The 24368-nt window shown below is 56.0% G+C and overlaps 10 protein-coding genes across 10 annotated transcripts; 5 read left to right on the forward strand and 5 right to left on the reverse strand.

The window, feature by feature from the left end:
* Positions 1 to 1046: 1046 nt before the first annotated feature.
* BU26DRAFT_297369 (uncharacterized protein) lies at positions 1047 to 1611 on the reverse strand. Its single transcript, XM_033821731.1, has one exon. It carries the CDS (start codon positions 1434 to 1436, stop codon positions 1113 to 1115), a length of 324 nt encoding a protein of 107 aa, XP_033685235.1. The 5' UTR covers positions 1437 to 1611; the 3' UTR covers positions 1047 to 1112.
* On the forward strand, positions 1581 to 2032 carry BU26DRAFT_297414 (uncharacterized protein). Its single transcript, XM_033821733.1, has one exon. It carries the CDS (start codon positions 1725 to 1727, stop codon positions 1962 to 1964), a length of 240 nt encoding a protein of 79 aa, XP_033685236.1. The 5' UTR covers positions 1581 to 1724; the 3' UTR covers positions 1965 to 2032.
* Positions 2033 to 3095: 1063 nt separating this feature from the next.
* Positions 3096 to 5369, forward strand: BU26DRAFT_297393 (Pkinase-domain-containing protein). Its single transcript, XM_033821732.1, has 4 exons — positions 3096 to 4443; positions 4494 to 4593; positions 4646 to 4980; positions 5044 to 5369. Exons 1-4 carry the CDS (start codon positions 3190 to 3192, stop codon positions 5146 to 5148), a joined length of 1794 nt encoding a protein of 597 aa, XP_033685237.1. The 5' UTR covers positions 3096 to 3189; the 3' UTR covers positions 5149 to 5369.
* A 1103-nt stretch (positions 5370 to 6472) lies between these two features.
* On the forward strand, positions 6473 to 8701 carry BU26DRAFT_297619 (uncharacterized protein). The gene is made up of 3 exons (XM_033821736.1): positions 6473 to 6883; positions 6932 to 7552; positions 7602 to 8701. The coding sequence occupies exons 1-3, from the start codon at positions 6610 to 6612 to the stop codon at positions 8441 to 8443; spliced, it is 1737 nt and encodes a 578-aa protein (XP_033685238.1). The 5' UTR covers positions 6473 to 6609; the 3' UTR covers positions 8444 to 8701.
* Positions 8674 to 10064, reverse strand: BU26DRAFT_518649 (cytochrome b5). The gene is made up of 4 exons (XM_033828867.1): positions 9970 to 10064; positions 9771 to 9901; positions 9472 to 9598; positions 8674 to 9284 (listed from the first exon to the last, which is right to left on the reverse strand). The coding sequence occupies exons 2-4, from the start codon at positions 9884 to 9886 to the stop codon at positions 9120 to 9122; spliced, it is 408 nt and encodes a 135-aa protein (XP_033685239.1). The 5' UTR covers positions 9887 to 9901; positions 9970 to 10064; the 3' UTR covers positions 8674 to 9119.
* Positions 10065 to 10800: 736 nt separating this feature from the next.
* Positions 10801 to 13330, reverse strand: BU26DRAFT_455779 (WD40 repeat-like protein). The gene is made up of 3 exons (XM_033824892.1): positions 13113 to 13330; positions 12888 to 13056; positions 10801 to 12833 (listed from the first exon to the last, which is right to left on the reverse strand). The coding sequence occupies exons 1-3, from the start codon at positions 13142 to 13144 to the stop codon at positions 10857 to 10859; spliced, it is 2178 nt and encodes a 725-aa protein (XP_033685240.1). The 5' UTR covers positions 13145 to 13330; the 3' UTR covers positions 10801 to 10856.
* Positions 13331 to 13866: 536 nt separating this feature from the next.
* On the forward strand, positions 13867 to 18854 carry BU26DRAFT_564110 (uncharacterized protein; the record flags this gene model as incomplete). The annotated part of the gene is made up of 3 exons (XM_033833252.1): positions 13867 to 13908; positions 13957 to 14209; positions 14257 to 18854. The coding sequence occupies 3 exons, from the start codon at positions 13867 to 13869 to the stop codon at positions 18852 to 18854; spliced, it is 4893 nt and encodes a 1630-aa protein (XP_033685241.1).
* A 136-nt stretch (positions 18855 to 18990) lies between these two features.
* On the reverse strand, positions 18991 to 19883 carry BU26DRAFT_297545 (uncharacterized protein). The gene is made up of 3 exons (XM_033821735.1): positions 19593 to 19883; positions 19392 to 19512; positions 18991 to 19296 (listed from the first exon to the last, which is right to left on the reverse strand). The coding sequence occupies exons 1-3, from the start codon at positions 19713 to 19715 to the stop codon at positions 19127 to 19129; spliced, it is 414 nt and encodes a 137-aa protein (XP_033685242.1). The 5' UTR covers positions 19716 to 19883; the 3' UTR covers positions 18991 to 19126.
* Positions 19884 to 20052: 169 nt separating this feature from the next.
* On the reverse strand, positions 20053 to 21405 carry BU26DRAFT_564112 (palmitoyltransferase swf1; the record flags this gene model as incomplete). Its single annotated transcript, XM_033833253.1, has 2 exons — positions 20053 to 21268; positions 21317 to 21405. 2 exons carry the CDS (start codon positions 21403 to 21405, stop codon positions 20053 to 20055), a joined length of 1305 nt encoding a protein of 434 aa, XP_033685243.1.
* Positions 21406 to 21651: 246 nt separating this feature from the next.
* Positions 21652 to 24343, forward strand: BU26DRAFT_604449 (uncharacterized protein). Its single transcript, XM_033835530.1, has 3 exons — positions 21652 to 22152; positions 22202 to 22916; positions 22969 to 24343. Exons 1-3 carry the CDS (start codon positions 21694 to 21696, stop codon positions 24186 to 24188), a joined length of 2394 nt encoding a protein of 797 aa, XP_033685244.1. The 5' UTR covers positions 21652 to 21693; the 3' UTR covers positions 24189 to 24343.
* Positions 24344 to 24368: the final 25 nt, after the last annotated feature.

Genomic DNA, 24368 nt, shown 5'->3' on the forward strand with positions numbered 1-24368 from the left:
GAGACGTAAACGGGGACTTGGAAGGGAATGCGGAATAGGTGGAGAGAGCTTACACAGAGCTGCGAACAACGACTCTGAGAATGTCGTTGATCTAAAGGTTCGATCTTCAAATGCCCTTCTTGAAGGTGGACACGAATTTGCGGTGCGGTACAATGTGCGAACGAGGTGGAGTGGCGAGCATGCACTTGGCGGATTGAGAATCGAGAACTCGTCGAGGGGTTGGAAGAGCGTGAGAATTAGAAGCAGCTACCACATTGCGCAGAGTACTTGGATGAGAGTGGCCGCAGTGTCACCTGTTGCTTTTACCTGAAGAGCGCCTAATGATATGGCAGAGCGAGTTATTCGAATGGTGAGTGTGAGCTGAAGATGAGGGTGCGTAACTTGGCCGACGATATCTAGACAAGGATGAGCGAGTTGGCAGAGAAAGGAAGGATGGTTCAAGAAGCATAGCAATATCGTGACTTCCTTCGAGAAGGTCCCTGTAGCTCTATAGCACCTGAATATTCGTTACTTGTTGAGGGAGTTGTTTCTTCAACGATCCTTGGGCTCTCGTCTTCTCTCTGATTGAGAAAACAGGCGCGGCCCTCGGGCGCATCTGATTGTCTGTCACGGTCTCTTTTCGTGCAGCGGTAGCGCAGTGCATGGCAGCACGGACGGATGTGCCGCAGCCGCGATGGGGGAGGGATGATGCTTGTTTGGTGGTGCTACTGAGACACCATCTGGGCAAGGAAAGCGCAAAATCACGGGTACTGGGGGCTGCGAAAAGAGATTGGCCCTGTGCCCAATTCGGATCTACTCCAACAGAGAGCTCGTTGAAAGGGCAACTCGAGGGGTCGGGCCGGAGGTCCAGCAGGATTGCCGTTCAACTTGTACGAGTGTCTCCTGTCTGTGGCGAGAGAATCCCGGATGGCAACACTCGAGCAACACCTCACGTGGTAGCAAGTGTTCAGCCTTGTTCTGCCATCGGAGCTGCCAGGTAAGGTTGACGTGCTGAACGTCTCCAAACCAGTGCCCCGATGACTAGATCTATCGCTCGCTTCGGCATTGGCTACCGTGACAGGCCTCATGCCGGGAGCGTGTGCAACAGTGAGCTTGCCGCTGGCCGTGGAGATTTAGATGGCGCGTTTCATGTGAGGACGAAAGTGTTGAGCGTCTGGTTGCTTTTGCTGCTGTTGTGCCTGCAGTCGTGGGCGGAGGCTGCTGTAACGACCGAGCCAAGCGGCTAGACGGAAATAACAGACCTTCCAAGGTTCCAAGGTTGTTCCTTTCGAGAATACCAACCTAGGTAGGTAGGCTTGGCGTGATGCTTTACGCAGTACTGGCGCGGGTGGAAGCGGCGATGTAAATAGACTACAGTGCTCGAAGAGGGAGGAACTCGAGGTCGCTCTTTCCCGAAGCTGGCATCTCCACGACGAGGCAGGGCTGGAGGGATACATTGGCCGTTTGTGTACTGCAGTGACTGTAGCACGGCGCCTTGAGAAGGGGGCATGTGGATGAGATGGTAGCGCTGTGTGGGGTCAAGGGCGGTCGTTCACGGGGGCTGTTGCGAGCATCCATGGCCAGCGAGAGCTAACAGGAAAGAAGAAACCGCTGGTCAAACGCCAAACTGTTCCAAGGTTTCCAGAGAAAGGAGCATGGCCTTCGAGTGGCCGCCGGGGGTGACCAAAGGCGCCGGATGGGGAATGAAATAGGACTTCTCCATCGGAAGGTGTAGCAGCGACGCGATGGTGAGGACGCGGGCCAGCTGCATAGCCGCCCGCCACAGAATGGCCAAATTGGCTCGCCTTACGCGGGCGCTGCCGTACGCAACGGCCGCGGTTGCACGAGGAGCGGTGCAGATGAGAGGAGCCCGGCTTGAAACAGGCATCCTGAATCCCGGGCGCTGGGCCAGACGGCGGAATGCAAGACGGGACGGATTGAGGGCGACGGGCAGAGCGCCGCGAAATTTTGCACGGCGGGGATGACGACGGTGGGCGTGCGGGCGGCAGGGAAGACAGCGCGGCAGGCCTCAGCCAGGACGGCGTCGGGGAGGGCGCGGAGGGCTCGTCGCTGGGTAAAGATAGCGGGCAGGGCAGGGTTCGTTCGCGTTGTCCCGTGCATCATTGCAGAGGCAGCGTCGTCGCCAGCCCTCCAGGACTTTTCATGCATGTCGAAGCTGCCGTGCTCCAAACAATTCATCCTCTGCCGTCCATCCGCTGCGCACCCGCCCCGGCATTCATAGCAGCCCCTGTTATTGCGCTTTCACTGCTGGCCCGTCGCGGTCGCGAGACGAATAGCGCCATACCCGCCCATGGAGCCCTCGCAGCCTGTCACCGCACACGCACCTCGACGGTTGCTCAAGAAGGCGAAGCAGCCGCCGCCCGTGTCCTTTAACAACCGCGCAAAGCTGAGCCGCACGCCGTCCGCGCCCACGTACCCGTCCTTCTCGTCGACCGCGAGCGTCCACCGGGCCCCGTCGAGCAACCCCAGCGTGGAAGGAGGCTTGGCGGCCTCTACTCCTTCCGCCCCCCCAGCGCGACGTCAGTCCGACTCGCACTCGCCCATCCTCCCGCTCGACGCTGAAGCCGTCGTCGCTGCCTCCGCCGCCAGCTCGCAGGCCTCGCTATCGCTGCGCGTGGGCTCGCCCTTCGACGCCGCCGCCATCCTCAACGCGGCCTCGGACGCCAACGCCAGCACCGCTCACATCCCACCGCGTCCGGCCCCGCAGCACTCCCACACGGCCGACCCGCCCAAGTACAAGTCGCCCAAGCTGCGCCAGAGCGCGAGCTTCACGGCCCTCGCCCGCAAGATGGACACCATTACCCCGCCCCGCTCTGACGGCGGCACCAAGTCGCCGCGCCAGCGGTACTCAGACGAGGCCGACAACTCCAAGAAGCGCAAGTCGGACGGCGGCAAGAAGAAGGGCGCCTTCTCGAGCTTCATGAACAGCATGCTGGGCTCGCCGCGCCGCCCGACCATCTCGACGCCCACGAACCCCATGCACGTCACCCACGTCAGCATCGACAACGAGACAGGCGAGTTCACGGTGCGTGACACGTCGGCCCCCCCATGCACCTCCCCTGCCACCCACGCCGCGATTCGGACGTGTGCCGTCCGTTATCGCTGCCCTTTTCGTGTCCCCTCTTCGCTGCTTGCCATTGTGCTTCTTTCGCTGACCGTGTCTAGGGCCTGCCCAAGGAATGGCAACGCATGTTGCAGCAAAATGGTATCACAGAGCAGGAGCAGAAGCAGCACCCGCAGGCTGTCATGGACGTCGTCACCTTCTACAAGGACAGTGCGGAGAAGAATGGCGACGACGCGATATGGGACAAGATGGGACCCGCTCATCCCCAGGCATACGCCTACCAGGCGAACCTCACGCCAGGCTACGGCACGCTTCAGCCGCTCCTCAGCCCTCCCCAGAGTCCTCGCTTCCCGCGGAACGACCAGGACAGCTTTGAGAACCCGCGTGCTCCTCCTCCGATCCCTCGTAGCCATACTTCGCCGGGTGTCGCGGCTCCGAACTCGCCTCAGATCAATGGCGCGCTCATTCCGAACCGGCCAGCTCCAAGACCGCCAGGTACTGCAGGCTCTGCTAATCTCGTTCCAACTCGGCCCGCTCCTCCAGCTCCCAGTCCGATAATCACACAGCAGCCAGTCCAGAGCCCACGGCAGGAGAACGACTTCCCGCAGGTTGCATACGCTCCCCCAACGGTTACAGATAGCGCTCATGGGCCTCCCTCAGCGCCGCGTAGCCGTGCCAACACCACCGGCGGCACGCCGCCCCGCTTCGACTCTCCATCGAGCGCCACAGCTATCTCGCCCGCCCAGCAGTATCAGCAGCAGCAAGCCCAAGCCATGGCCGCTGCCCAGCAGTCGATGTCTGTGAAGCAGCCCCAGCTCGCGAGAAGCGTGAGCCAACGAACACCGCAGCCCCAACCTCCACATCTTGCCCCTGTCGCTCCCGCGCCGTCACAACCATCACCACAGCAGCAATTTGCCCAGCAATCCGACCCGCAGAACATTCCTCTCCCGTCACAGCAAGCTCGCGTTGGCCCTGCCCCTCGACCACGGCAGAGACCGCGACAGAGCCAAGGCCCGGATATTGTCGCCAAACTCAATGCTATTTGCACAAACGCAGATCCCACCCTCAGATATCGGAACTTGAACAAGATCGGCCAAGGCGCTTCCGGCGGAGTTTTCACCGCATACGAGGTCGGAACGAACAAATGCGTGGCGATCAAGCAGATGAATCTAGAGCAGCAGCCCAAGAAAGACTTAATCATCAATGAAATCTTGGTCATGAAGGATAGCAAGCATAAAAACATTGTCAACTTCATGGACAGTTTCCTTGTAAGAGGAGATTTGTGGGTAGTCATGGAGTACATGGAAGGCGGTAGCCTCACGGACGTGGTTACTTTCAACATCATGTCAGAGGGCCAGATTGCAGCAGTTTGTCGTGAAGTAGGTACCTGATAATACTCCTTGAAGCTCTCTATGCTAACAGCCCGCAGACCCTAAATGGGTTACAACACCTTCATTCGAAAGGCGTTATCCATCGAGACATCAAATCTGATAACATCCTTCTTTCACTCGAAGGCAACATCAAGCTGAGTATGTCGAGCAGCAATGCAGCGTTATCTTCCGTCACTAATAGCCTGGACAGCCGATTTCGGGTTCTGCGCACAGATCAACGAGAACCATAATAAGCGGACAACCATGGTTGGCACTCCATACTGGATGGCCCCTGAAGTCGTCACACGCAAGGAATACGGCCGCAAAGTCGACATCTGGTCGTTGGGCATCATGGCAATCGAAATGATTGAGGGAGAGCCGCCATACTTGAACGAGAGCCCGCTCCGCGCGCTCTGGCTTATTGCAACCAACGGGACCCCAACGATTAAAGAAGAGCACGCGCTGACACCAGTATTCCGTGACTTCTTGAACTTTTCCCTCAAGGTCGACCCGGACAAACGGGCTAGTGCTCATGATCTTCTTGTGGTGAGTTTGCGCTCCCTATATTTGCTTCGGTTATCCGGATCAGGAGGGCTGACAGTGTCGCAGCACCCGTTCATCCAGACGGCAGAACCACTGAACACACTCGCCCCACTAGTTCTAGCAGCGAGGAAAGCAAGAGCTGAAGAGAGGCGGAAGAAGGGCGGTATGTAGATTGCTTCTGAAAGTATTTCAGAACGCATCTCATCCGAGGGGCTACAGGTTCGGAGGCGACGCAAGCCAGCGGCAACGATTCCTCGACCTCGAGTGTAGCCAACTCGTACGCCGAATGGTACCGCAACGTCACGGAGCTGTAGGACGTCATGGATGCAAGAGGGCCATGGCAGTGATCTCGCCGACTCCGTTCGACCAGAAAAATAGAAGTACAACGCACTCGAGCCTCGATGCATTCAAGGGGATTCCTCTGAGCTGCAGCCTCCGAACACCGCATCAAGTTTCTCTATTCCGACCGTCGGGCACGGAGTTTTTTCGACGACGGTTGGGCGATCTGACATTTGTTTGGTCGAGTACATTGCAACACCGGCAAATGTGTGCAGTGGCATTTTCATATACGGTTTCCGGGCCGGGTCGCATTAACCAGCGAATCATATCTCGATGATCACTCAATTTCTTCAATTCACCCCCGACTGCTCGGCGATTGGTCATTTCGGGCGTTCAGTCGTGGCAGGCAGGCATGCGATATGGAAGCTCGTGCGACCCAGGTTTCTTCACCTCCGGGATCTTTTCCTTAACTTCAGTTCTCATTTGGGACGGTTAAAGAGATGTTGGTGCTTTCTACACTCTACACCTTTTACATTAGTGTCTATACTCGGTATCAACACAGGGCAGGGCAGGACTACGATATGGGATGGTTCTCATTCGGCGGCATTACTGGGATACAGAAAAGTCGAGTCCGGAGAAATACAACTTCGTCGAGAGAGGCATTTCCTGCCTCTTTTGCATGTCACTGAGAACTTGAGCCGCACTCTTTCCAGTCTTGTGAATACCCTCAGTTCCTTTCACAATTGGATACGCCGGCTTCAACTCTACCATGGAGTTTTTCGGGCTTATTCACCACGTAGGGCTTTCACGAGGCTGCGCACGCGATTCACCAGCTGTGGCGTTGGGCGGCGCCACAGGAGCTTCGTCATCCAACCACGCTAGTGGGGGAGCGGGCGCAGGCACCTGGGCAGCTCGACCCACGACATTAGGTTGCGTCAACCTCACAACTCACCTCAGCAGGCCACCACTCCCTGACCTCTCTCCCTCTGCTCCCTCCCCCCACGATATATATTTGCGCCGCTGACTGCACGTCTTTCTGGATCTTGGACAGCGGAGCAAGCAGGCAAGATGTTCCGGGCCCAGTCGAACGCCTTCGACGACGTGGTGGTAAAGGCGACGGACGAGAATTTGACGAGCGAAAACTGGGAGTACATTCTCGTAAGCCTACTGTTCTAATTTACCCACCTAATCCAGCTCGCTAGGAGGCTTCCCAAAGCTCTCGAGCCCTTCTAGGCCTTTCTTGCCCCCCTCAGCCTGAAGCTGTCATGCTCGAGCAAGGCTAACCAGCTGCCGTAGGATGTATGCGACAAAGTCGGCGCTTCCGACACAGGTGCCAAAGATGCCGTCGCCGCGATGATCAAGCGGCTCGCCCACCGCAACGCGAACGTCCAGCTATACACGCTCGAGCTCGCGAATGCCCTCAGCCAGAACTGCGGGATCCAGATGCATAAGGAGTTGGCCTCACGGAGCTTCACGGATGCCCTTCTAAGGCTTGCAGCGGATAGAAACACACATCAGCAGGTGAAGGCGAAGATACTCGAGCGCATGGCCGAGTGGACCGAGATGTTCTCGAATGACCCGGATCTTGGGATCATGCAGGGAGCTTATGAGAGACTGAAGACGCAGAGTAGGTGCGCTCTGGCTGCTTCGAGGATCGCGTGCTAAACCATGATAGACCCGAACCTACGCCCTCCCTCGAAACCGCAGAAGACGCAGATCACCGAGCTCGACCGCCAAAAGGAGGAAGAAGAGCTTCAAATTGCGCTTGCCATGTCGATACGTGAGTCAAAAGGCTCAGTGCCGGCGGCTGGCAAATCGAATACTTCCCAAGGCGCCGGTGTTGGCTCGAGCTCGCAACCCACCCAGACATCGCAACCCGTTTCCTCAGGTACCACCGCGGCTACCGTCTCACGAGTACGAGCTCTATTCGATTTCCAGCCTTCCGAGCCGGGAGAATTGCAGTTCCGGAAAGGCGATATCATTGCTGTGTTGGAGTCGGTATACAAGGATTGGTGGAAGGGTTCGCTTCGCGGGCAGACTGGCATTTTCCCGTTGAACTACGTGGAGAAGTTGCAGGATCCGACGCCGGAAGAGCTAGAGAGGGAGGCTCAGATGGAGGCGGAGGTGTTCGCGCAGATTAGAAATGTGGAGAAGTTGCTCGCGCTACTGAGCACGACCTCACAGAGCGGTGGCGGCGATGTCCGGGACAACGAGGAGATTACCGAGCTTTACCATTCGACATTGGCAATCCGCCCGAAGCTGATCGAGCTCATCGGGAAGTACTCGCAGAAGAAGGGTAAGTATGCTAACGGGCGTTTTACGATTTCGAGGCTTACCGCCAATAGATGATTTCACACAATTGAACGAGAAGTTCATCAAGGCTCGACGAGACTATGAATCATTGCTCGAAGCTTCAATGTCTCAGCCCCAGCAGCCCGCTTACGGCGGCCGTCCCTATGGAGCATATAATGCGCCGCCTCCGGGCGCATACGGAGGCTACCCGCCAACATCACCACCACCCCAGCAGGAGCCGAACCGCTATACCTATGCTGGCCCCCCTCCAGCACAATCGCAAGCTCCTCCCTCCCAGTACCCGCCCGCAGGCGCAAACCCAGCATTCTTCATGGTGCCTCCTGATCAACAGCGACCCCAGCAGCAGACACCAAAACCCGCCCCGCCCGTAGACCCCTATGCACCTCCTCAAGGTAGACTGGCAACCGGGCGGCCGCAAAGCTTCGCACCGCAAGAGCTAGCAACCGGTCATTACGATTCCCCTGTCGACAAGCGTCAATCCTTCGCTCCCCAAACCCAACCCCAAGGCGCTCCCTCCGCGCCACAGGGTTACGATGCTTATCCTCCTCAATCACAGCAACCGGCAAGCGGGTATCCCCAGCAGACTAGCGCGCCTCCGCAAGCACCACCGCCGGGCCCGCAGAATCCGTATGAACAGGTTTCCTCGCCTTATCAACAACAGCAATCCCCCTCGGACCCATACTCACAGCAGCCGCCGCCGCCGCAAGCAGGATATGGATACCCACCACAGCAGCCGAACCACGCTCCGCCCGCGCCTCCAGGAGCGTCAGCCAGTCCTCCGCCGCAGGGGGGCCAGCCATATCTTGCATATAGGCCGGGTGGACAAGCACCGAGTGCACCTGTGGGTGGCGGCGACGAAGGCTATTATCGGTAGTGCGATAGCGTATGGGCTGGCATTTCGCATTTGGAGGGCATGTCTATGTACTAGTACAACGTTACGGGCAGAGATTGGTACAGGAACAGCTAGGTTGAGCGAGATACCATGGCATTTCTAGTACGGGAGGGTTCCGGCAAGATTGATCGTTTGACAACATGGTGTTCCGTAGCTTCTAGGGAGCGCTACAGTGAAGCAACATATAATTGAACTTCAGTTCCACGGCTAAATTTGTAGGTGGGACATGTTTGTGCCGGTCGGTATGAGTCTTGGCGTGGCTGTGTTCGTGCGAAGGAGCTCGGCCGAGGTACCCTCGAGTGCAGGGAAAATACTGTGCAAATGGTGGGTCGTCGGTCTATTGCAAGGTAGTAAATAAGGGCAAATGACCGCAGCAAAGATGCCGGGGCGCAAGTATGGCCATGTACTAGATGAAACTCCAAATCTCTAGCCAATGTCCTCGAAGAAGAAGAGGAAGAAAAGAGGACATCGGCTGCAATGATCCATCATCGTCCACATGATGCCTTGTCATTTCCCTATGCTCTCCACCTCCGCTCGCCTTTCGATATTGGCTTGCAAGGCTGCTGGAATGTGGTTCTCCCTCCACCGTACCATTATACTGTGTATGCCAACCCATCCTAACCTGACCTGACGATCCACCCTCTCACGACATCCCATCTCACTGGCCCCCCTCCTGCTGGCTCTGCAGGTACTTGTAGGCGCCGAAGGCGAGGATGCCGCCGATGAGGATGATGGCGTAGAGGCCGACGCCAGCGGACGCGCCGTCGGTAGTCGCGGTCGAGGAGCCCGCCGCCGAGTATGTCTTGGGCTGGGGGTCGCCTTCCTGTGGATAGCGAGATCTCACATCAGCACGTTTTTCTCTCCTGAGGACGTCGTGTGCACATGCGTGATTTGTGATGGGAGCGCGGAATGGGTTCCGAGCCGAGGCTGCGCTGCGCTGACACGGGGGAAAGTCGGAGGGTGGGGATGGGAATTGGGAGAGGAGAGGAAGAAGGGGTGGATGGATATACCTTTCGCTTCAGCTTGCCCACAAGCAGACCCTCGAGGATCTCGCGCGCCTCGTCGCTGTGGCCGACGTCCTCGAAGGCTTCCGTTGCGTCCTGCCCGCCTACGTCGAGGAGCACTTCCTCGCCTCCCCTACACACACAATCAGCATTAGCAATCAATCTCTTCCCCAAATAACCCAGTAGCAAGCTAAAGCATTGGAAGTGGTGCAGCGAGGCAAGGGTCTGGAGATTTCGCGGGCGGCGCAACATCGCATCAAGTTTTCTGCCGTGTGGGACGTAGTGCAGCAGGAGGGAACACGTACGGATGCTCGTCGATAAAACTCGACGCATTGTACACCTTATCGTGGATGACGACGAACAGATCCTTCTTCGTCGCGTGCTCCGACACGTCCGAGTACGTGAAGTCCTTGTCGGCCATTGTGTGTCTTTTGCTGTCTTGTCTCGCTCTGCGCTAATTCGAGGGATGGGCCGGGTCGTCTCGCTCAACAAAGTTGTGTAGGTAAACAGTAGCACCGCAACGCCGATCGCACGCACGCGGGAAGGAGGGTGGGTAGTCGGAGGTGTACGTAGGTAGGCGAGGTGAAGGAGAGCAAGCAAGCAACAGAGTTGAGAACCGCAGCCGAGACGAAGGATAAGAGCAGACAGATGGTGGTGCCGAAGCGTCCCTGTTCTAATCCCCCGGCGCCGATTGGGTGCGTGTGCATTTCACGCTTGGCAAGCGCTCACCGCACCCGAGTCGGCGCCCCGAACAGGCAACAGGACCCTGACGGAGAGGCAGCGCGGCTGTGGGGAATGGGTGGCATGGCGGGGCTGTTGAGAAGTTTGGAGCAGTGAATTCCGCTCTTGCGCTTGTTTGGACCTCGTCTAGTGTACTTGGTATACCTACCGTCTATCTACTGAGAAAAAAAATTTCGTTACTTTTGTGATACACACCTGCACACAGGCTGCTGGTATTCCGCGATGCGGAACGCGTAGGTATCATACGTGAGCGAGCAACGTGGGGTTTACGATCCATGCATCTCTCGTGATATCCGCCTGAGATTCCGCCAGCGTGCGGAAGGTGCGGGCTACCATTGTGCCGGGTATCATCATCCACTTAGCAGGCCAGACCTACCTACGCTACAGTCGAAGCCCTCTTGAAGATTCCCTCTCGGATATTGGGGTACAGACTGCTCGAAGGTATTCCTAGCTGCTTTCGTGAGCGAAGAATAGTACCCCTCATGTGGGACCTAGAGTCGGCAACTAGAGTCCCGAGCGATGTCCGACGATGCCTTCAACAACGTGCCGACTTCTAGGACCGAACCTCGCCAAGGGAAAAGACATCTACGACTTGGAGGGTATCACTTCTTTCTTCGGTCTAAGCAGCCAATCATAGCCTATGGAGTATGCTATAGAGTCCTCATCACGTTCCCGCTCGCACTCCGCCTATCCTTCTTCCGATCATGCCTCTGCCCATGCATCTCCTCGCTAGCCTTCTTCTTCTGCTTCTTCTCTGGCACGAACGTGATCTCCCTCTCGCCCACCACGGTTGTCGTCCCCCCGCTCGGTGCCATCTTGCTGTCCTTCAGCTTTGACACCCTAGCCCCAAATGTTCTATTCCGCCCAGCATCCACCCTCCTGTTGGAAGACGAAACAACCATCTGCGGACCCCGCTGTGACTTCTTTCCAGCTCTTGTATAGGAGGACGTAGATATGCGATTCTTGTCACCCGTAGGTCCTTTGCGGATAGGGCGAGCTTGTTCCGTCTCCGATTCGGACGATGATTCGTCTGAGGAGCCTTTCCGGGACTCGAGCTCTTCCTGTTCAACGGCTGTGAGGCCTTTAGGTAATTTGGTACCTGGATTGATAGCCCCGAATTCATGGCTTTCCTCGTCGACTTCGAAATCTTCATCCTGGAACAAGCGCGCGAAACGAGGATCGTTAAGCACACCGCTTGCTGGCCTAGAACCCTCTTCGGCCTCTTGTACGGCGGGAGCCTTCTCGCTCTCAAGCATGTCGTCGTCGCCGCCCTTCTCCAGCACGCGTCTGGCGCGTCTCCGCTCTGCCTTTTCTTCGCGCTCAAGGATCTTCTCAGCGAGTTTACGATTCACCTTGACGGAGACCTTCTTATTACCGCGGATGCGAGATTCACGCTCCTTAGCAATTCTCTCTTGGATGCTCTTCTGTCGTTGTTCTTGCCACAGGTCAGGATTGGATATTAGTCGCGCTTCTTCGTATAGTTTCTGTGCAACAAAGTAACCGTGCATGTATGGCCTCAGTAGGCCTGTGGTCCCCACGAGGTGGTCGAGATTCAGCTGCCGTAGTTGAGGCAATGTGAGGAACTTGAAGTTATCGTAGACTTCACCAGTGGAACCGTTCCCATACGCATTCGGGTCTTCAGGCCTCTCGGCCATTTCCTCGACGATATTGTCGAGGAAGGAACACCACCGTGGCGCGGGACCAAGTTGAGGGATGAAGAATGAATGTTGCTGCTTGCCCTCGTTGGCCGTAAGCAGCATTCCGCTGTCTTTACACCATTCCACATGATTTAGGTCCACGGCAGGTTCGACTGAGGTCCAATGGCTGCCGTCTCGTGCATCCCAGATCTTGATGATGCGCTTATCCATGGAGAGAATCTTGGGTTCCGATGTTTGTGCACGGGTGGAGGTGGATGAGTTTAGGTAGATTAAGTTTTTGATTGGGAATCCGTAACCTTGGTCCTTTTTCAGCAGGGGAACTGGAGATCGGAGATCATAGAGATGTATTAGTCCAGTCGAACTGCCTGTGGCAAGCTCTAAGCCAGACCGGTGGAACTGGAGGGCCGTAATCTCTGAGCGCCCCTCGAAAGCGTCTTGTGACGGAGATAGGATGCCAACTCGATTCCTTGATCGTGAATCCCAGAACTCCACCGTCCCTAATGAGGTACCGAATGCCAGGAGGTTGTGGCTGTCCTCCGCTATAGATCCTGTGTTAATGCTACCTGCGTTTATTCCGCCCTGCAGCGAACCTGCGCCAGCTGTCGTAAGGTCGTCGCCGCCTACATCCACTTGGTAGGATTTCATGAACCTCCCAACCTCGAGGTTCAATCTGTAGACCTCTCCTAGTCCTTCGGCGTTTACACCCACGGACGGTATGAGCGCCTCTGCCGAATGCCTGTCGTACAAGAGATCTCGTCCAAATCGTGGTATTCGTGCGGAGTAGTGCAAACCGCCAGCTGTATGAAATTCGACAACCCTGTCCACCTGTAGATGGATCGATTTCCTCCAATCGGATTCTAAGAGGAGGAAGGTCTGGTTCAGGGTGTTGGTATGGCGGGCAAAGGCCAAAGAGAGCTGTGATAGAGAGTGAACATGGATCTGGGGTTTATAAGTGCCCGTTGACAGGAGCTGGGGGCCCATTAGCAAGTTCCTAGAGAATGCGGCGCATTGAGCAAGTCTTACCCAGTCGCCGTCGGGAGAGACGCGGACACACTGGCTGGCCTCCTCGAACTCAAAGTCCTGGAGCAATTCCACTCTGCTTGCAAATTCGGGGTCATTTTTCAAGCTCCGCTTGCGTCTCCTGACAAGCCAGTCTGGCAGCGGTCGCGCCTCCGCCCCGGAGATTGTGTATCTGGCGGCGTTAGCGTTAGCAGCGGCGCAAGATTCGCACCGCGAATATCGACTTACACGGGCACGGTCGAGTGGTTGGAAACCTTCATCGTGGCTGCGGCAGGCGGTAGTTTCGTGAGGGGAAGGACGAGGTGGGGTTTGCGGTCGCTTCGAAGGGGCAGGAGCTTCGGTGGGTGGCCGAGGTGCGTTCTGTGTTTAGGGAAGAGAGAGCCGTGGACAAACGTAGTCTCCTTGGCCCCCGGCGCTGGCAGCTAAGGAAGATGTGGACGGCGGTGTCCAGAATGTTGCGGCGAGGCCCTCATCGCAGAACTTTTGGCGTCGAGAAATATTGCAGGGGTTGCACGGACCGCCGGCCCGCAGAACGAGATCATCTCGTCCCTTCCACTTCCGCGCCAGCCATCACCCTCAGGCTTCTTCGCATGTGGGGAGCGCACTACCCTTGTCCGGACCACATTCCTTCATTCTGTCGCCTTCAGTCCTTCCAACGGGAACCTATCTTGGCTGGTCGGCGCCGCCTACACCTTCCAGCCGGAAGCCTTGTCCTGCGTTAGCCCCCGGAAGCATCTCTCGCGCCATCCGCCGGCTTCGTTGGGCCATAATGGTCCGAACACGCGCCTCTCGAACGTGCCATGCAGTCCGCATAACCGTCCTCTCGCCGGCCGTGTCTCCCCAGCCTTCCTCGCTCCAATAGCCTCGCTCGCCGCGTTAACTCAGAAAGAGCGGAGTTGATGAAGCTGCACAGCGCGGTTTTGGGAGTGCACCTAACGCAACAATATCACTTGAGCGTTCCATAGAGGGACCCGTCTCTCTAATGGAATTTCTCAAGACCTGCAATACCAATGCGCAAGCTATCGTACGTATTCACATCCGAGCGGCGCCTGTTCGAGCTGACACAGCGCAGGGCGACTTTGAAGCCATCATCTTTCAAGCCTTCTCTGCCACCCGCAATCCCCCTCGCACCTCCTCGAGAATCTATGACTGGAGCCCAACGGACGATATACGCGAGGCGGAAGCTGAACTACGGAACGAGGAGCATCTGGTCGTGCAGGATGTGTCGAAGCCCTCCTGGCTTTGGCTTTTCCGGCCGACAACCGCCGACCAGGCGGGCCAAAAGCCGCCAGACCTGCCGGTACTTGAGGGATACCTCTTCCAGCGTCAGTACAGCCCTTCTTTCTCTCATGAGCGTACTGACTTTCCAAAGGTGAACAATATGGCATCATGAAGGCTTCGGATCTAGCTCGACCGCCGATGAGAAACGCGAATTTGAACTCGAATTCATCCGGCTCTACAAACTCCCCGTTGACGCCTGGGCCCGCGAAAGGTCTTCAGCCTGGAGGTGGACGCCTCGCGCAGGGCACCGCTCAAGCTAATAATACTGCGGACCAGCAGCAGTACGATAGTTTCGCCATCTATGACCTATTCACGTCTTCAGTCGTTGCTTTGATATCTTTCCATCTGGTGAAGGACTACAAGGCGGTTGCGCTGAACTACAGAACCTTCATATCGAAGCCTACAGCTGAGCAAGACTCCGAAGACGGCGACTCCAAGACCTCAGCGGTCCCTCATTGGTTGACTAATGTAAATGTTTATTGGGCTAGCTCAGGTACGCTTGTTGTATCAACATTCTCCCTGAGTAAGCCTGAAATTCACTGTTTGGACGAGGTTGCGACAGAGGACGAGCAAAATCATTTGCTTGGTAAATGCGTCCGTATTGCCCCAAACGGTATACTAGCCAAAGTTGCAAGCTTCGACGATCCCCTCGATGCCACCACGGACGACATCAACCAAAGGTTCCAACGGAAGAGAGCCAGAATCGCTCAAGCAGAGCAGGGCATAGAGAGGTGGAAAGCTACCGTCAAACGCTGGTTGGGCTGGAAAGGCTACTCACTACCCAACCTTGCTGATTGGAACTCTTGGGTCAAGATCCGGATCTCGCAATGGGGTCATATTGCTACCCCCAGCCCGGTCCCCAATCAAGCCCGAGACATATTGTGGCCTCGCGCATTATGTTTCTACTACAGCGATCTAACTACAGAAAGCCATATAGAGACAAGTCAAGGGAACACGTCAAGCCAGGCAGATAGAGCCCTGGAATGGTTCGAGACGTCTGACTCGTCTGGATTCAGAGATCCTATTGACTTGGCCCAGCAATGGTTCCTAGGGAAGCCCGAGCGGGACAGGGTCACAGAAGCCCGTCGACGAGCAAAAAAGGCGGAAGAAGATGCTACGCGAATCAAAGAGGAGAATCACGGACTATTTCCGTCATCCCCGCTGAATGCTCGCACCGGAACCTACGGTGATCTCCAAGCAGTCAGCGGGGTCTACCCGACGCCTCCTGATGGGATTCTTCCAGGGACCGCAGTTTCCAGCGGCGACACTCCGACCGTGTCTGGCGCTGCGACGAACATCATTCTTGCGCCCGGTGGTAGCAATCCTGCAATCAATCTTTCCGCGCCACAAGAGCCTACTCATGCCGAAGGGCATCAACAACCTCTTACATCCCCGGGGTTTGCGGCGCCTTTCGATCATTACCACTCGGGTGGCGGGAACGATGATCTTTTCGAAGACATGGACGAAGATGGTTTCGATGGCAATGACGTAACAGATGCTGACTTCAACTTCTTCGACGAGCCTGACGGTGAAGATGTGGATATGCTGGATGCTCCAAATGGCGGCGATAGCAAGCCGACGCCCGGAAAGCAGCCAGCAAACGAGAACTCTGTACCACTTATTCCAGAGCCGGAGATCAAGGAAGAATCGTCAGATCTAATGGATGCCTTGGATAACGCTCTCGCCACAGCATCCGGTCAGACAGAGACAGGGGATCGAGACATGAAGACGGAGCAGCACATAAAAAAAAAACCAGCTGCAGACGCTAAGCAAGCAGCGCCGGTCTTGATGCAGCCCACAGTCTCCCTGAGTCAAGCCATCAATCCGGTATCAAAGGAGCCTACACCACCTCTGAGTCCGCGTTTCATCGAGAAAGCTCTCCTACCCTCTCCAAAGAACAAACTTGCTCCACAAACTCCGCATAAGCAAGTGCCTGTTCACCATCGGGACAGCATCTTCAACCCACTCAGCTTCAATCGGAAGATGAGCCTCTCGGATTCGAAGTATCAAGGCGGTCGTTTCAGTTTTCCTTCCGAAAAGGTCAAAATGGACGACGACAAAGATCAACAAGCCCCTCGCCGCCCAAAGAGCCTTCGCGATCTTCCACTACTCACGAAGCTTCGATACGCTATCGGGGTGGCTTCCACTAAAGGCATTCCTGAAGTATCTTCGCTAGCCCGCGAAGACAGTGATTTGTCTGACACGTCAAGCGAGACTTCTTCGTTGGCTGATGAGGACATGGATGAAGACATCTCCATAGGACCTATATCACTCCCGGGAGGAATGATTATACCAGCAAAACGGAAGCTACCGACTGAAGGCAATGCCACGCCATTGTCGGCGACGTCGTTCGGCTCCTTTGGCGGAGAATCTCAAGACAGTGCTGCTCTTCAGGTCGATGAAGTCGCCTTAACCGCCTTGGAGCCTACTTCTTGGGATTGGTCATTAGTGAACGTACCACCTCCGACAGAGGTATCAGCAAGCGGCTCACGCTACAGCATTCCTTCGTTCTCTCCAATACTTCCGTCAATGCCGAACACGCCAACCTCACAACCAGACCTTTCCTTAGAGCCACTAGACGAGAGACCCCTAAGCGGAAAGGACAGTATCGCGGTGGCTCAGATAGTCACCGATCAAATCGTTCCGGCGACATTGGATATACTCCAAGAGTGCCCACGTCATGGAGTTGAGATGGAATCGACGCCGTCACCTTCCGAAAGCAAGTGGCAGGCTGCCATAAAACACATTTTCTCCAAAGCGACCGAGTGCAATGTGACGGCGCTTGCTTCAGTCTCTGACGTATTCCCGGACCTACCACCGCAGGCAAAAGGGCAACAGAGGCCTCCGCCGCGTATGCCAAATGAAGGGCCTGCCACGTTAGGACAGCATTTGCATCAGATCAATCCGCCGTTCATCAGAGTCCGGCGAGCGGACATTCTGTGGGACTTGCTGCCGCCTGCTGTACCTTTCTGGGAGCCCCTCGGGCTTTCGCCCTGTAGTTCGGGCAAGAATGTGGTGGGTTTCTGCGTCTATCCCCACAGCGGTTCCTTGAGGCCTTGTGTGGAGAATTTCTTGCTCAATGTTCAACTGGCATATGACAACTGCAGACTTGGCAATCACACACGGGTCGAGACTGTCCCCGAATACGAAGGAGGTCTCGTTCCGTGTCAGCTAAGCACGTTGGACTCTCCACGTGCTGCGTTCAAGGCGCTGCGTGACACTTGCATTCAGCTTGGCAACCTCCTCGCGGCGAAGCATGCTCAAATGCGGGACAAGGACTCCAAGATTGATGCGTTTGTGATCTACATGGTAGATCCATTTGAGAAGCCATCTTCTATCTGGGAACTGTGTTCAGCTTTCTGGACACTTTTCCAAGCATACGGTCAAGGGCCACCGGGCCGCCCCGATCAGATCCAGAAGCCAGATCTCGTGCTTCAGCTCGTGCCCATAAAGTATGTCGCTTCGTTCGAGGCTCCAGTCATCTTAGACTCGAGCACTTATGCTACACTCGCTCGGGAGGTGTACGACCGCTGCCCACCGAGCGCTCCCAGCGAAGACAAGACCCCTCTTAGCATCTATACTGCGCCAGCTTTCCAACTCGAGGAGCCCATACCTCGTAGCATCCCGTTTAAGCTGAATGCAGAGCCTCCACAGGATCTACTCCATGAGAATTCATACATCCATCTCGGCTACGCCATGAGTCTTGATGGTACGTGGATCACTGCAGCGTGGACCGACATCTGCGGGAAGTCTCAAGCCGTTGTCTCATACAATCTCGGTACGCGCATGTTTGGAGAGGTGGCGAAAGAGATATGGCACACCACAATCGAGATTCTGCAGTCGCGAAGGGTGACCTGGCGCGTCTGCATTACCAAAGCCGGAGTCATGGATAGAGAGGAGATGGAGGCATGGGTCTTCCTCGTCTCTTGCCCGACCCAGCTCAACCTGTTTGTGACATTGCTTGCGGTGGACACTGAGCCGCCCTTGAAGTTTACACCTCCGATGCCTCCCACGAATGCCGCCAACGCATCGACAGCAAATCCATCATCAACCACGCCCGTCTCCACTCCACAAGCTGGCGTCTCACCCGAGCACGGCCTCACTCCCGCAGCAACGCCCTCCGCAGACAACGCTGTCGACCCCACCACCGATCCCGAAGCTAGACTAGTCGACAGCACTGACGAAACATGGGGCATCATTCTCGCCCACCGCCTTCACAACTCTAACTCAACCAACGAATTCCGCCCCGCCCTAATAAGTGGGCTCCTTGTTAAACGCGGCCTCACCTGTATACCGATCACAACGCCTTCTGGTATACCATTCACTCCCGACCCCGAGCGCGGCCCTATCATCGTCACCGTCAACATGCTCTGGATGGGCGCCATAAACCCAACTCGCGCCGCCACTTCCCCATTCCCACCAACCGCCAGCGCAGGGGATGGCATTAGCCCAGGTGGCGCTGGACCGGGACCGCAGGAACGGAGCTATAGTAGTTTGACGTGGACGCCGACCGTGCAGACAAGGGCTGCGGCGGAGAATCTTATGAAGGAGGTGCTGGGGCAATTCAGGGGGTTGGGGTTGCTTGCGCGGTTGAAGGGGATGCGAGGGACGAGGCATGGGACGGTGCCGTGGCACGTCGCGGCTGCCACGAGAGGAGTTAAGGGCTTGGGGAAATGTGTTCCCTCGTAGCGATTGCCCCTTCTTTGCTATTTTGTACATAGTTGTTTTGGAGTATTTTGGTGTTCAAACCGGCGTTCAGGGGAAAGGCTGTATAAAGACAGACGAAGAGAAAGGATCTATGATTATACTCCGGCATAGCGATACGACCCATCATTAGCATAGCAGCATTACATATCCCCACAATTTCAGAACATTCAGTCATTTCAATCACAGATTGCATAATCGTACAAGCCCTCCTTTAACGCCGTACTCTCACCCCAGAACATCTCTCAAAGGAAAATCTACCCCTCAATCCCCAAATGATCAACCGTCTTCTTCCCCTCCACCCGCCGACTCTGCCCCTGCTGCGCGCCCGCCCCGATCTCGCGCGCCTTCTGCTTCTTGCTGCCCTCGACCGCGTTGCCCTGCGCGTACGCCGTGCCCTGGCCTTGCGCGTAGCCGTTCGCTACGCCTGCGCTATGCGTTAGAAATTCGTTGGAACGTGAACGTAGCGCAGCGAGGTGGAAAGAGGGAAGGGATGGTAGAGGGGACTTGGCGCGGACCTACCTTGCTCGTGCCGGTCTTCTACGCTGTGGGACGAGCCGTCCGCGTTGCGGTGCGTCGTTTTCTTGCTTTTGGAGGAGAAGGCGCCTGAGAGGGCGCCGAAGAGGTTGAGGTTTAGACCGGCCTGGGGTGGGATTGGTTAGCGGGAGAGTTGAAAGGGAGAGGGTGAGTGCAGTGAGTGGATTGTGGGGAGGGGGCGCGTACGGAAGCGTTGGCTGAGGCATGGTGTTCTTGCGTTTCTACATCGCGGGCGTATTGCTGCTGCTGTTGTTGCTGTTGCTGGAGGGCTTGTTGCTGGGTTTCTTTCTTGGAGAGGGCGCGGGACATTGTGGTTGGGTGGGGATTTATTGAATTGGTTTGTCTTGGGTGTGGGATAGATGGCTTTTGGAACGAGGAATAGCTTTTTTCTTAAATGGCGCAAAGGGTTCTTGTGAGCTTGGTGAGGTACCTGCGCCCTTCGTATATACTTGTGGTGTTGAGGTTCGGGTATGATGTCATATGCAGGGCGGCTTTCAGGGCGTGGGCAAGCGAACCGGTTTTGCGAGCACAACCTGGCGTCGATCTAGGACCCTTTGTGGGTTCGGTGTCTCACGAGCGTCAATCGGACAAGAGAATTAGTGAAATATGTATCGTGCAAAGACTGGAAAATGTGTATTCGAGAAATCTAATGCCTCAATATGTCGAGGAGGTTATCGAAGAAACCCAGATCATACACGTTTTCGACGGCGCCAAGATCCCAGACGCGCTCGAAGCTGTCCTTGTCCGCAACGGAAGCTATCCGACTCGGCAGGCGTGTCGGTGGCTGCCCGTTCGTGGTGCGGACGAGTACGTGTCTGCTTTCCAGCGGCCAGGTGGTGCGTGGTTCTTCGTCGTCGGGTGGGGTTGGGGGAGGTGTGGGGATGGGCGATGGGGAGGATGAAGAGTCATCGGGTGCGGTTACTTTGGGACGATAGTCTTGCATTGTCTCTAGTTTCCGTTGGGCGAGGAAGACCACACCGTCTGCCATGTCGTCGCGCCAATCTGCCCATTTGGAGGATTCGTTGGTGGTCATGCCAGCGTAGACGAGGTAGAGCTGGTAGCCCAGAAGACCGAGTGGAAGCGGCCAGGTAAGGAGGGCTAGTAGACCGACTCCGGAAGCACTGACTCCGCCTGCGTCGATGTATATGCTGGTGTACATGAGAAAGTAGTGCAGTTTCATATCTAAGTATGTTCCCCAGCTCGTCATGTCTGCTCCTGGCTCTGGCTTGTATTTGTACCAGCGCTCATACTTGGCGTAGTGCTCGTGGACTAAGGGTGAGAGTGTCATGTATGCGAGGTAGGCGCCATATGCGAGCATTATGCTTGTGGAGAGCAGGAGCGCGAGGAAGTATTTGTAGTTCCCGCGACCGAGGCAGTTGTTCACCCATACGCAGTGGTGGTCCATTCGCGATACGCAGCTTTTGCATATGCTGCAGTGCTTGCTCCGTGGCGGCTTGAGGAACCTGCACGTCTTGCAGTACGTGCCGGGGTAGTATAGAATCCTATCGTACGGGTAGTGCCGCATTTGGGCCGCATGGTTGAGCCCCGATATGAAGGTCTCCGGGTTTCTCTTCGCGCTCAGATACGTGAAGTAGTACGGCTGCGGTAGTATAGCCATTACGAGGAGCTTGTGGTGGAGCGGGAGGAGGTGCCATATCGCAGGCAGGAACAAGCCGGCGGATGCTGTTACCAGGCCGAGGAAGAAGACAAGGACGACAGGATGCTTCTCGTACATGAGATAATGACCCAGACGGGCACTTCCATTTGTGACGCGGCCATTGCTGAGCTTGAGGTCGAGGTTCCGGAGGAAGGAGGGAATATGGAGGACGAGGAGGCGGTGGCAGAAGCCTATGGGCGTGTTTCTGTCGAGGTCAGCGACGAAACAGAAAGATTGGGGCGGCTTGCACTACCTGAAGGCCGGGAGACGTCCAAAGAAGGCGATGAAAGTAACCACCGAGACTGTAATGGTGAATATCGCGATAGCCTGTGCGAAGGCCATGGTGGATCGTGGTTCAGCGCGGGGGCATGGCGGGAGACGAAGGGAGGCCCTGGGCCCAATTTACGCCGTCACTGTGACAGAATGTGTAATCCCAGTGACACTCAAGGCTCCACGATACTCGTGCTCTGTCTACTGTTGTCGTTCCGGAGTGTGAACGACAGGCGCTGGTGAAGGCCGTTGCCAAGCCTTCCCCACGCCTCATGAGCGCGCGCGGTCGGCGCGTCTCGAGTCCCCGTGGACTCCCCTCCAAAACATCTCTCCACACCCAACTACAACACACCGACCACCATGGCCGCGCCGGTAGTCTACGATGACGTCGCAGAAGGCGCAAACCTCGCTGGCCAATTATTCAGCGGCAAGAAATTCTGGGTCGCGCAGCGCGTTCCGTCTCGGAACCGATATCTGGATCTCATCCGAAGCAATGGCGGAGAAGTGGTTATGCTGGAGAAGAAAGCCGACTATCTGATCGCGGACCATTTTCGACGCGATTGCCCACCCGGAAGCATAAGCTATACGTTCATCGAGAAGTCGATTGAGCACGGAGAGATCCAAGATCCCGATCAACATCGAGCCGGACCGCCGGTGGGGGTGGTGCGCGAAGCTGGGTCAGCATCCAGACCTACGAAGGGCGGAAGAGCGGCATATACCGCCGAAGAGGATCGGATACTGTACAAATGGGTGCGCGACGCTGAGGCGCAGGGTGGACTGGTGGCCGGGAACGAGATATACAAGCAGCTGCAGGAGAAGGTACGTACTAGTCTTTGAGGCAACGAGGACTTGAGCTAAGAAGATTCAGCATCCACGACATACATGGCAGTCGTGGCGCGATCGCTATCTAAAACAGCTGCGCGACCGACCTCCATCCGCCTTCAACATTCCAGATAATGCTCCTCCGTCTCCCCCCACCGACGAACCCACCGAGCCAGCGGCTGCGCCAACGAAAGCAAAGCAGCCCGCAGCGAAGACTGCAGAACCTTCAACATCGAGAAAAGTTGGCGGACTAAGCAAAGCAAGGGCCAAAGAAGACTACACCGTGCACGATTTTAATACAATGTTTGACAAGGAAAACTGGGAAGAACTATATGCCTTTGTGGAGGAGATTAATAGCTGCACTGGCGAAAGGTATCTGAACGCGTGGAAAAGTTGGGCAGAAGGCAAAACGCAAACCGCCGAGCAGTGGAAGCAATACTTTGAGAAGGTGATACGACCGCAGTGGGAGCAGGACCCAGTTTCAAAGCGCGAGAAGATAAGAAAGATGGTGGAGAAAAGACAGGAGGAAGAAGCGATCCAGAAAGCCAGCCAGATATCTGTAGAAGGGGAGGAAGCACCAGGCCCGGCGACCCCGCGGATCTTCAGTCCAAAAGTGCAGAGAAAGCGGGATGATCCCGAAGATGCATGCTTTGAGAAGTATCTTACAGAACGGCAAAAGGGGAAAGCTCCCACAGCCTACGTGTTCTATGCCCGGGAGAAGAAGTGGTCAGTCTGGAACGAACAGCCAGGTTTGGACTATAGTACGTTTACGTTGCATGACTTTCATTTGGAGTCGCTAACACTGTATGGCAGCTGAACTCCATGCACTCCTTATGTCCCAGTGGGACTCACTGTCAGCCGAAGACAGAGCGCCCTACTTCGCCTTAGAAGCTGCCGAAAAAGGCCGCACTGAGACGGCTCGGAAGTCGCCGCAGGTATGCCCATCATCTTCGACCGCTGTCCACGAGACCCCGCATTACATTACTAAAGCATACGAAAAGGCGTTGAAGCGAATACATGAGGGTGACAAGGAGATAGAGGAGCAGGAAGAGGAGCAGGTTGAAACACCTCGACCCTCAAAGCGGCGAAAGAGTGAAAACCTATCACCTGCGCCGGAAGATGGACTTGAGCAGGCACCTATTCCTGGTACCCAACAGCAGCCGGTTGAGATATCTTCAACAGAAAGCTCATCGTCAGAATCACAGCTTCCCCAAGACGAGGATATGGAGGACGCTATTCAGCCGCAATCCCATCCTCAAGAGAGCGCAGAGGCCGACAAGGATGCTGAGTCCCTAGATTCGGTGGACCTCGGAACGGACGACCTTGCGCCTATACCTCCGCCAAATGGAGATATCGAGCCTCTAGCTTCGAGCGACTACCCATCCAACACGCCTACCCCACGTGCGCCTCGTCACAAAGCGCCAGCATTCGATACGCAGGCTATCTTGTCTTCTCCATCACAAGGCTTCTCTCTTACTGCACTCCCGCGGCCCGAAGGCTTCACCCAGTATGCTGAAGCAGAAGACGAGGCATGCAATCAAACCCCTCTGTTAGAACCCTCCTCTCCAGCCCACAAATCTGAATCAGAAGCTTCCACAACCCACTCCCTTCAAGAATTTCGGCGCTCCCTCGATGAACCCCTCCCGCCTCCAGAGCGCTCGTCCCCCGCTCCCTCCTCTCCCTCATCCACATCCTCCGGTGACCCCGACCCACCTCTTACGCCCTCCGAATTTGACGTCTTTTTCGAAGAACAGCACGACGAAGGTTTCGCGGATGAGCTCATTACCGAGGCTCTCAAGCACACGCGGTGTCGACCTGAGCTCGCTATGAATATCCTGGTTGCGTGGAAAAAGGACAAGCCACTGCCTAACCAGCGTGGCGTGTGGAGTAAAAGTGATGATGAGGACGTGGAGAGTGGGGATGGAAGGGCGCTGGCGAGGCTGGAGAGAAAGCATACGTGTGATGGTTGGGGTGGGATTACGGAGAGGCTGAGGTTTTTGGAGCAGTATCGGAGTCGGGGTCAAGGATCATGAGCAGATGTTACGTATCTTGGACAAGAGATGGCGTGTTAGCACGAACTATGACATATCGAAGATTTAAGGATCTAATGAAGAATTTGTACCGAGGGTTGAGATACGGATTCTCCCAATAGTGAGTGCCACCCCGTCTATAGTCTGTCTGAACCAAGTCGCGCTTGTTTGAAAGCCGTTCAA

The sequence above is a fragment of the Trematosphaeria pertusa genome (genome assembly GCF_010094035.1).
Source record: "Trematosphaeria pertusa strain CBS 122368 unplaced genomic scaffold BU26scaffold_6, whole genome shotgun sequence".
Lineage (NCBI taxonomy): Eukaryota > Fungi > Ascomycota > Dothideomycetes > Pleosporales > Trematosphaeriaceae > Trematosphaeria > Trematosphaeria pertusa.